The sequence below is a fragment of the Asterias amurensis genome, chromosome 13, assembly GCF_032118995.1.
Source record: "Asterias amurensis chromosome 13, ASM3211899v1".
Taxonomy (NCBI): Eukaryota; Metazoa; Echinodermata; class Asteroidea; order Forcipulatida; family Asteriidae; genus Asterias; species Asterias amurensis.
The window spans coordinates 20,002,172-20,013,432 of NC_092660.1; the positions used below are offsets into that span (position 1 = coordinate 20,002,172).

Below are 11,261 nucleotides of genomic sequence, written 5' to 3' on the forward strand. Positions count from 1 at the left end.
CCTCTGGTTTCTGACATTTTTACATATAAATGAAAGAAGGGCAACATTAAAATTAGCAATATCTTGCTTGTTTTTGTTACGGATATGTAGACACACAGGTGCAAGAGCAGCCAAGATAACATTGACTTAATTTTTTTAGAGTCTTTTGAGATGAGTTTTGAACTTCCATATCAGTCCCAAATATTGTTTTTGTTCGAGACACCGGACTATTGGTAATTGTCAAAGACCAATCCTCACTTGGCGTATCTCAACATATTTTTATGCAGAAAATAACAAACCTGTGAAAAGTTGCGCTTAATATTGGTCGTCGAAGACTTCTTTATTGCTATCTCGCAACTTCGGAAGTTGCGAGATAGCAATAAAGAAACAAAACACACGAAGTCGTGTGCTTTCAGATGCTTGATTTCGAGACCTCAAATTCTAAATCTGAGTTCAAATTACTTCTCGAAAATTACATTCAGAGGGAGCCGTCTCACAATGTTTTATACTTCAATCTTCCTAATCACTCCATTTCTGACATGATCTTACAGGGCATAGAGGCACTAGGCAACCACAGAGAGACTGTGCGTTTGAGTAGGAAGAAACTCTGGATTAGACGCCTCCAGACTATTCAACCCCATGGTCTGAACATCCAAGAAGGAAACGACTAATAAACCTTTTGTTTTGCCGTCTCCTTTTTTCCCCATAGCCTTTTAGCCTGAGCCTCATTCACTAATAAATTACTGTTTACCCAACCTCACCACCCTTGATGTTGTCCTTTCTAACCCCATTCATGTATTTCCACTTCACTGCTTATGTTTCACTTAGTTACCTGTTCATGTTTGTCATGTTTGTTGTGTTGTCATTTAGCCTTCGAGAAAGACTCTGCTAGGGTCGAAACGTCAGGCCATTAACCATTTTTTGCATTTATACTCTCGGTCCATTTGGTTGGTAAGTTGTTTGCAACAGCTAATTCTATTTTCTCAATGTTTTATACGTTACCAAGTAAGGTTTTATGCTAACATTATTATTTTGAGTATTTAATAGTGTCCACTGCCTTTATCGTTGTTCTCTCTCTCATTTAACTCTCTTACATTTAATTTTGACTTGCTTAAGACATCTTTGCTTTCTTCAATCTTTTCTTTTAGTAAATGTGTACATGTACAAAATGAATATTTTTGTTGTATTGTGAACAAACCATCTAAAAATAAATCAAATCTATGCCAATGCATTTTGTCAAGGTGAATCGCCCCCTTCAGATAGTTGAATCTAAAATATACCGAGTGCCGATGACGGCCAGCCAAATACCGCACCACCATTGCCGAAATTTTGCTAAATGTAGCGTAAAACTGCAAAGTTTGTTTACTTTCACGAGCAAATTTCCCTCGATGTGCACCTTTACCTCCGTCACCCATCCAATTTGATTGTATAGTGCATCAATGGACTTAAATTCGCTTAGAGTAACGGTATTTAATAATATCTGGCTACGACACTGCTGAGAAAAGTTCAATGTTTGGAGACCAGTCGGCAGATTTGAATTCATATGGATCTTTGTTGTTTAAACAATTGTTGTTTTAACGAATTAAAACTCGTTAGTATTTTCTCACAGTATCGACCAGCGTTGACTTGCATTATCCGGAGTTAATATTATGTGCTTGATGTAATTCATTGTCTTACCAAATAATTAAAATACTGAAAGAAAACCTTCACCAAATATTTTGTCTGTCGGAGAAAAACCAACTTTCTCGGTACAAACGTGCGTCTGCTGTTGCGAGCAGACGACGCGTTACCAACAGAAATAGTACTCAACATGGCCGGCCCTACGGCGCGCACAACGAACTTTTTGCGGGGTCACGCAACCTCTCTATTTGTGAGCCTGAACCATTGATCTCGGCTACAGCTACGTCTAGATCAGCGCGTCTAGATCAGCGCGTCTACCAGTGTTGAAGAATAGGCAGACGCACGCGATCTAGCCGTAGCTGTAGCCGAAGTCGCCGTTTCGGACACGGCCCTCCATTGTCAGTATAATGGAGATCAATGGCCTGAACGCATGACGTCAGATAGTCTGGCTTGACTATGGCGAGCCAAAGTAGCATTTCTTATTAAAGCACTAGAAACAGCTTAACATTTGTTTTAATGCTAACGACGTCTTCAATGTGTTGAAAGATATGTTAAAATAATTTTAGACATTTCTCTAAATCATTTTAGAGACAAATTATATCTAAATAATCATTAAATTGTTTCCAAAGGGTTGATTTATTTTTTGGGGCTCTCCATATACTAGACTAAACAGTGACCCCTGACACGTGAGATTTGTCAAAAAAAGTTAAAAGTTGGTAAGGAGTGTCGCTTTTGATGGAGGTAGAAATAGATCCCATCAACATGGCTAAAGTTCAAGTAAAGGTATGAGTCTTTTTGAGTTATTTTTGTTACTTTGTCCTTATATTGTGTAGTGTAAGTAGAAACAAAGGATTAGTTGTTACTCAAATTGTTATTCGACACGTTGGGACTGTCCTCGTCGTGGAGGCGATAGGAACGAGGCTCATAAAAAGACACTAGTCATACTTTTCATAGTTATGGACTACTCAGTCACGGAGCTATAGCTCCATGGTTTTACACTGTGACCATCGAGACTTGTTTAAGTTGTAGTCGCAACTAGGAGACTTGGGCCTATATGTTATGACTAGCAGGACTGTCCCAACTGAGTGAAACCATAACTAAAGCCAAAATGCCTGCCCAGTTTACGGATCCCATGCCAGTACTTCTAGAAACTATATTAAGTATAAGCATAAGGCTCCCCTGTGAGCTCACAAAGGAGCCTTATATAGTTTCTAGAAGTACCATGCCAGCACCCAGTTCAGTTGAACTTCAAATTCAATCAAGCAAGTTCAAGGTATTCAAGTTTTTCAACGCCCCCCTCCCCCCCCCCCCCCCTCCAAACAAACATGCCAACACACACGACACGCACCCACCCACGGTATATTATTTAAGTCAATCTTTCGATGGCATAAGTTATCGCAAATAGACACCAGTCTACAAATTGTTACCCTTACTTAAACAAAGTTAAATTAAAGTTAAGGATAACTTTCAGCATGTTCAGATGGCGCCACCACTTTTTCACTCATTTTTACAAAAAGGGATATCTCATTAAGTTTTGAGGTAAATTAGTTTACTATATTATTTCATATCGAATGAAAAAGTGGTGGCCCCATGCGGAAACTTTTTAAAAGTTAAATTGTAGCCTGTGGGTATTTAATACTCCTAGAACAATTTTTCATTCCGCTATCGACATTTGTGGAGACAATAGTGGAATGAACCTCATGTCATACTATAGTATTTAATATCCATTTTTGTAAACTGCTTTCTGCAAGTCTAGTCTATCCAGTTGTCCAATATGGATGGTTTTCATTTCTCATGATGTTTCAATCCGCAGGCGTGACTAAAGAATGGTAGAGTCAATTTTTGTTCTATACAGACAGACAGACCCAGTGTTACTTTAAATTGTAGGCAAAGAGCAATTGTTATTGAATTATTATATTGTTGGTGTGTAATTCGAGGTTGAAAATACTGCACCTTCACATCCGCATATCCGCACCCCTATACCACACCTTGGACAAGCAATTAGCTTTCTAGGTGTCTAGTCATCAAGCATCAAGCCCAGGAGAGGGCCTCTGTTGCCCTGGTTTTGGCCTTGGTGCCCTTTCAAAAATTCCCATAGACTTTAAGTTCTCCCGACTCCGATGACCGATTGAGCCTAGATTTTCACAGGTTTGTTATTTTATATATAAGTTGTGATACACGAAGTGTGGGCCTTGGACAGCACTGTTTACCGAAAGTGTCCAATGGCTTTAATGTTTGTTTATTTTATTTTATTTATTATTTATTTTCTTTATTTTCTTTATTTTTTTGCAGATTGGAATCATAGGAGGCACCGGATTGGATAATCCGGACATTCTAGTCGACAAAAAGGAGGAGTTTGTGGACACGCCATATGGAAAGGTAAACTCGTCAACACTATGCTAACCTTTAGATATCAAAATAGGCCTACTGATTGAAAAAAAAAAGAATAAAATAATAAGTTGCCTGATGTTTTAACCCTAACAGAGTCTTTCTCAAAGGCTAAATGACAACACAACAACTATTAGGACTAAATGGGTCTAAATTGGACTAAATTTATTTCATAAAGAGTTACTCCTAACTTAGGACTACATGTAGTCCTAGGATATATTAAAGACTTAAGGCTAGTCCTAAGTTAGGACAAGTAAGTCATCTTAACTCGAGATAAGACCAGTCCTAACTCTTTGTGAAATCGACCCCTGGTGTGTAACAAAAACAGTCAAGAGGAAATAGGTGATAGAGATGAAAGCACACAAAGAAAGTTGGGGATGAACAAAGAAGAGGGTAACATCATTGGTATAGGGTAGGTATAATAATGCTTGCTACAGCACAAAGCAGGATATAAAGTCCATGGTTGCCCCTAACAAAAAATTCAGTGACTAGCTAGCAGGACGAGTTAGTTTCTCATTTCACTGGTCCATCAGGTTTGTCACTAGTCCATGTTTCATATTAAATAAGGATGCCTTTCAATACTACACTAGTCAGTCGAACCGCTTGGAGTGAACTTTGACTAGTCCTTGGGTGTTTTAACTGCTGGCATTGATATTGATTCTTTGAGTTGTAGACAGAAACGAAGTTTACTTTTCTCTACCACCAGCCTTCTGACGCACTGATGACAGGCACTATTAGCGGAATCCAGTGTGTACTCTTGGCAAGGTAATCTCTGATGTACATTTGAAGGGATAACAACAAACTTGAAGTGTTCTTACTGGTCATAAATCCTCAAAAACCATCTTCTGACTTTGGAGGATATCTGAGAGAGACCCGGGGTCGATTTCACAAAGCAATAAAATTCATCTCTTGAAAGACAAAGTTTCAGTATTACCTCAGTGATTTGTATTGTAACATCACACTCTACTCAGCAACTACGATTGATTTGCAGTTACGATCAATCAACATTATGTTGTTGCAGTTTGTGTTTGGGTTCCATGCAGCTGTTTATTGATGTTATTTATTTCTCTGTTTGATTTTTCAACAGACACGGTCGCAGCCACAGAATCCTCCCATCTGGTATCAATTATCGAGCCAATATCTTCGCCCTTAAGAATGCAGGTTGTACTCATCTCATCGTTACAACAGCATGCGGTTCTCTTCAAGTGAGTCACTCGCAGTTTGTAGGGTTTTAGTACCACACAAAACACAATGTGCAAAGATTAATATTAAAAATGTCCACGATTTAACATGTTTAAAGATATTGATGTAGAAAGCTTCCCTTAAAATATTTCTAGCGGAGGTGCTGTAAAACAGATTTACACGACTCTCCTGAAAAGTTTTTTCACCTTTTTCTCTCAAAAACTTGACAATTAATGAAGCTGAAACTTCTACAAAACTCCTGGGGCTGAAACAGGGTTACCCCCTTCACTGTGTCCTAGCTCTATGGTTAAGATATGGGCATGGGTATCATCCACTAGTAGCATGGCTGGTAGAGCAGAATGCTTCCCAACTTTTCACAAAGCAATTATGGTTAAGTGCCTTGCTCAAGGCACAAGTGTCATGACCAGGATTCGACCAACATTCTGCTGCTGACAACACCAAAACTTGGGTCTGATATGGGGAACTAGACCGCTTGACCATGACATGTAGTATTATTTAATGAAATCTGCTAATGTATTTGACCTCTAGGGTATTTGTGTACATTACACCATAGGGTGTTTTAAACCCCTTCACTATGTCTTTACAATGCCAGATTCGTTTTATGGTAAAACATGAAGGTGCTTTTCCAAACTAGGCTTCAATGTTTTGTTTCTGTTTCTTGGTTATTGTTGTTATGTTTTTCTACTTTTCTTCTTCTTTTTCTGTTACATGTGTGGTTCTTTAAACAATTTAAAGGCTGATGTAAATTATCTTCAATGACTTTTACCCTGTAGGAACACATCCACCCCGGCCAAATTGTCATCCTGGATCAGTTTATAGATCGGACGACCAAACGAGAGCAGTCATTCTACGACGGCCAACCAAACAGCTCAAAAGGGATATGCCACATTCCAATGCACACACCATTTTGTGAAAAGACACGGCAAGTAAGAAAATGATTTTGTACTTTAATTACACAGAAGCACTGGTCCTTGCCTTGGTGCCCTTTCAAGAGTTTCACATTCATTTTAAGAAGTGCCCTATACAAAATGCAAGGCCTTGCCCTCTTCAAGATGCCAGGCGTTATGAAACTTCTAAAAATTTACTAACAATCTGAAATAACACCAATGGGGGTGCCCCACCACGAATTCTGTCGCAACTGCCATGCTTAAAAAGTTGCTGCAAAGAATTTTTATTACCATCAGTCTTTATTAATCAGAGTTTTTACTATCGTGAATTTTAAGAGTGATTGCCATTCTCCCATCATTACTTGGTCACCTTCTAAGATGACCTTTAAAAACATGCTTTTAATTTCTTCTCGTTTCGAAGGCATTGATCGAGTCCGTAAAACGGCTTGGTATGAATTATCATCGTACTGGGACTGTCGTGTCCATCGAAGGACCCCGATTTTCATCTCGGGCAGAGAGTAAATTATTCCAATCATGGGGCGGAGACGTGATCAATATGACCTCTGTTCCGGAAGTGGTATTAGCCGCTGAGATGGGACTTTGTTATGGGGCCATTGCACTGCCAACAGACTTTGACTCCTGGAAGGATGATGGTGCTGAACATGTGAGTAAATTTCAAACTTTCATTATTCAGGCATGCAACTCTACCGCGTTTCCGCGGAATTCAGCTTTTTGGTTTTTTTTTTTTAAGCCTAATATACTGTATGCCTGGCAACAACAGTATACAACTACAATCATGTAAAATAAGCCTAGTACATGCTAACAATGCACCTAAGAGCATAATAAACCTCAACATTTTCTAGGGTACCATTGTGGGTATCATGTCCCGTGGCGTTTCGGCTGCCTCACTCCGCACTTGCGTTGTGCCTTTGAAAATTGTGCTCTTTTTTTTTCAACGGGCAGTTACATGCCTGATTGATGTATGACTGAGACTAACATATATATTGGGAAGGACTACATACCCTAATACTACTTATATAGTAACTCGAGGCAAACTTGGCTCAGTATGTTGTGAACGCTCGTTTTTTCAATGCTCGCAAATCATCTCTGCCATCCAGCCGATTCGTTAAATCATCTCAGCTAAATTAATCACAAGAACCATCTCTGCCCACATTGGTACCCATTTATCTCTGGTTGAAAAGAAGTAATTGTTGTAAAATGTCTTGCTCAAGGATGCAAGTGTCATGTTCGAGATTCAAACCCGGGGCTTACAGAAGCAGGGAATTTGGCGAGTCCTTGCTATGTATATTTATTTATTTATTTATTTATTCGCTCAGGCTTTAAAAACATCAAATTTACACAGCAACAATAACAAGAAATGCATGATTTATAAACATTAGGAAAACGTTAAGTTCGCTCTTCTGAGAGTCCTTGGCGTCACAACCAGAATTAATAAATGAAATGAAACAGATCGTCACCCTTCTCACTGGGAACAGCAGTGGCTCCTGTCTCTTGAAGTCGCAGCACTAATTAAATATATTTGGTGTTATTGACTTTGTCTCTCTCTTGGCAGGTGAATGTGGAACTGGTGATGGAGACGTTCAAAAAGAATGCAGTAAGTGCTCTGCAAATCTTGAGAGATGTCATTCCAAGAATTGCCAATATGGAATGGGGACAAACTCTGGCGGAAAAGCAGGTAACTGTCACCATGTTATGAAACAATTCCACCAAGTTTCCCTTTCGGCTTATTACTTGGACTCGAGTCATTTGACTTGACTTGACCTGAGAAAATTTGACTTGTGACTTAACTTGACTTGATAAAATGACTTTGTTGCAACATTGCCTTGTTGTTACCCTTTCTTCAGGTTCTTAAAGTATTTCCTGATTTTGTTTTCCTTTAGGCAATTGCTAAGGAGTCTGTAATGCAGTAGTTCCCACAGCAAAGGTGATGAGTCAGGTGATGAGCCTAGATTGACTGTGTCATGGCATAGAGTCTGCATCAGGCAAATTACCACAAATTATGGGCAACGAGTGATACTCGCAAGACGGAAGAAAGTTGCCCTGAAAGTTTATTGGATCCAATCCAGTTTGTTTAAGGTTCAAAATGGTAAGGTTTTAGTTTTCGTTGTATTTTATTCTTGCTTAAAGGGTGGCTGCAGTGTTTTTTTTAATTCATTTAAACGATTAAACATGCGCAAGTATTTTTAAAATGGTTTTCAAGAGATTAGGGAAAAGGGGAAACCACCCCGCCCCTAAAAGGGAGCCTTCATTTGCATAAACGTGGCCTGGTACCTAGGCGTGTGTAGTTAGGGACCAGACTCTTTTTGCCGACGATATGTTTGAATTCCCGACGAGACGTCGATGGTAGGGGGGCGGTAACAATCCACAAAAGGGGGGGCATGACTTATTCGCTAATTACGCAAGTCAGATTTGTCTGGAATAAACAAAACACATGTTTGAATTCCCGACGTGACGTCGATGGTAGGGGGGCGGTAACAATCCACAAAAGGGGGGGCATGACTTATTCGCTAATTACGCAAGTCAGATATGTCTGGATTAAACAAAACACATTTTATTGATGTTCAATACATATATCAGAAATAAATGACAGCAAAATTAACTCTTTAATGTTTACCCTCTTTATGAATGAAGAAAATAAACAAAACAAAATACAGCATTGGTACCTGAAATTTGTAACTGAAACTTGTAACTTAAATTTGTGTTTGCTTTGGATGCTTTGCTCTCTGTATCTAGAAACATTTCGCTTTGGTTATATTGGTAAAAACTATAGACCACCTTGCGTATGACGCCACAAGAACAAACAGCGCCCTCAATTGGAGACCTTTCACTGGCTAATAGTTGTGTGTGGCATGTATGCGCTGGCACATTTCCGCACTGGCCTATGCAAGGGATTTATTGCCACTTTGAAGCCTGGTTCATACCTACTGCAAATGCGATACGAATTTATACGTCTCAAATTTGTCACAAAACTGTGTTCAACTACTAAAAAAAAAGAAAACAGCGAAACCGTCATGTGACGTCAAAGTTAGCTTCGCATTCACAGTATAAACAAGGCTTTAGGCTACAAAGCTGCTGTCACTTGTAGATTTAATCTAGTTGAACCAAGTTAAACAACCATTTCCAGGGTCGGAAGCAGAATAATTATTAGGGGGAGGGGGCACAAACTTTGAGGACGAATTTCCTAGTCATAAGTTTTGAGAAAACGAGCTGCCGTTTTTAGATCAACCACTAACCAGGACACAACCTATCACTTCACTCTGTGATCGGACTCGATCATTGGGGTGTGGGTTCGAATCCTGGTCATGACACTTGGGTCCTTGAGCAAGACGCTTAATTGCTTCTCATCACCCAGGGGTAAATCTTGGTGCACATGTTTAAGATGGTTTAAGGAAAGAAATATATGACCCTGAGACCAGGTGTGATAATATTTGAAGCGCAATGATCATTCTTTGGAACTGTGTTATACAAGAGTAGATATTGTTATTATAGTTAGCGCCTAAAAATAATGGCTATATCTCTACTTTAGAAAACAAAATTACTTGACCGTGTTGAAACATCTGCCAGAGATAAAACCTCTGTTAAAAAACAACCATTAATTTCTTATATCAGTATTAGACTTGTCCGGGTCCCCTTATGGTTTTATGCTGCATTCAAGTTCCACAATGAAACCCACAAAAGTTAAAATTGTTGTGTGGCTCCATGCAGAGGATTTTATTTTTCTAATATAGTACCATTGAGATTTCTATTCAAGAGGAATATTAAAGTCACCTGGAAATATAATTTGTTTTCTTCAAACATTAGAGTATATGTTTATGAACAATAAAATAATTTCTTTTAGTAACTGTTTGTAACGATTTATATGTTTAACAAATAGATAAAGTTGTTTGGGGGTGACTCCGCCTACCCCTTTTGTGACGTCAATCGAGGCAGACTTTGCATCGATCGAACAACGAACACACATACGTGCATGTACATGCAGGTCCTAGTCGTGAGTTTGTGCGTTTCGAAAAATGTTTTTTTCCTGCATTTTTTCGGCAATGTCGACCAGGTGTATTGCTGCTGGATGAAGCAAAATAACTAAAGATGGGGTCAGTTTTGCAAAGTGGTCCGGTCCGACGTCTTTTCAAGCACTATACTAATGTTTTGCATAACTGACATACAATTTACGTAATGGTGCTGAATGGAAACAAAAAAATACACAAAATAAATTTATTCTCACAATTACATACTGTTCAATATTTATTATTTTCTAAGTTGCATGTATTTACGACATTGTTGTGAACATTTTTAAATGTTTGGTATTGGAATTAAATATAGTAACTGCTGACAACTGTTTCTTGTACAAATTCTTTCTAGAATCGTTTTCAATCATTATTTAAAAAAGAAATTCTTGTGTCACTTTACTCCACAGAGAATTGTTCAAATAAGATTTTTGGGCATGATTTTTTTCAAGAATACCATTTTTAAGCAGTGTCAATACTTGATTTATTTTAACTGACATGGGAATGTTTTCTCAGCCCGATCTGTTCATTTCATTACCCTTTCAAGTTCATGAATTTTTTTTTTTTTTTACCCACCCACCCACCCAGCCCAATTTCATTCTTCTTCATATGACTGTAAATGCTTTTGAAGAACAAAGTTATGGCTCCAACATCAATTGTTTTCAATTACTTTTCCTAGCTAAAAAAGAACTTTGTAGTTTAATTTGAAAATAAATTGACGCTCTTGGCGAGGGTGGTATTTGGAAAAATGTTTTTTTAATATATAAAAACTGTTTTTCAATTTTCAGTTATATCCAGCAACAATTTCAAGAAAAAAAAAGCTTGACTTTTTGTGTAACAGTAACTTTACTTTCATTACTTCGTTTTCACTAAGCATTTATAATCCACACGAAAGATTTTCAAAAACAATAAATCATCTTACTGAAATCTATAAAAAGGAAGTTGTAAAAAATTCGGTGACAACCATGGAGAAAGTTATCAAGAATAATTATCGGGAAACATTGACTACAATACCAGTAAGAACATTGAACGATTGCCGCAAACGAATACCAACCAAAAGTGTCATGACCATCAACCGAGCATTTATGTTCTCTTTCAAATTCAATTCAATAATGTCATCGCTTTGATTTTGTTATCAATACAAACGACCATGAAATAGGTC

At 38.2% G+C, this 11,261-nt stretch overlaps 1 protein-coding gene across 1 annotated transcript; it reads left to right on the top strand.

Moving 5' to 3' along the window:
- Positions 1–888: 888 nt before the first annotated feature.
- LOC139946090 (S-methyl-5'-thioadenosine phosphorylase-like) lies at positions 889–10,415 on the top strand. Its single transcript, XM_071943695.1, has 9 exons — positions 889–930; positions 2,264–2,382; positions 3,892–3,978; positions 4,694–4,752; positions 5,075–5,192; positions 5,964–6,116; positions 6,499–6,741; positions 7,651–7,773; positions 7,979–10,415. Exons 2-9 carry the CDS (start codon positions 2,335–2,337, stop codon positions 8,006–8,008), a joined length of 861 nt encoding a protein of 286 aa, XP_071799796.1. The 5' UTR covers positions 889–930; positions 2,264–2,334; the 3' UTR covers positions 8,009–10,415.
- Positions 10,416–11,261: the final 846 nt, after the last annotated feature.

Coding starts and splice junctions, on each gene's coding strand:
- LOC139946090 (XM_071943695.1), top strand. CDS start 2,335: ATGGAGGTAGAAATAGATCCCATCAACATGGCTAAAGTTCAAGTAAAG. Junction 5,193..5,963: donor CAGCATGCGGTTCTCTTCAA/GTGAGTCACTCG, acceptor TTTACCCTGTAG/GAACACATCCACCCCGGCCA. Junction 6,742..7,650: donor AGGATGATGGTGCTGAACAT/GTGAGTAAATTT, acceptor CTCTCTTGGCAG/GTGAATGTGGAACTGGTGAT.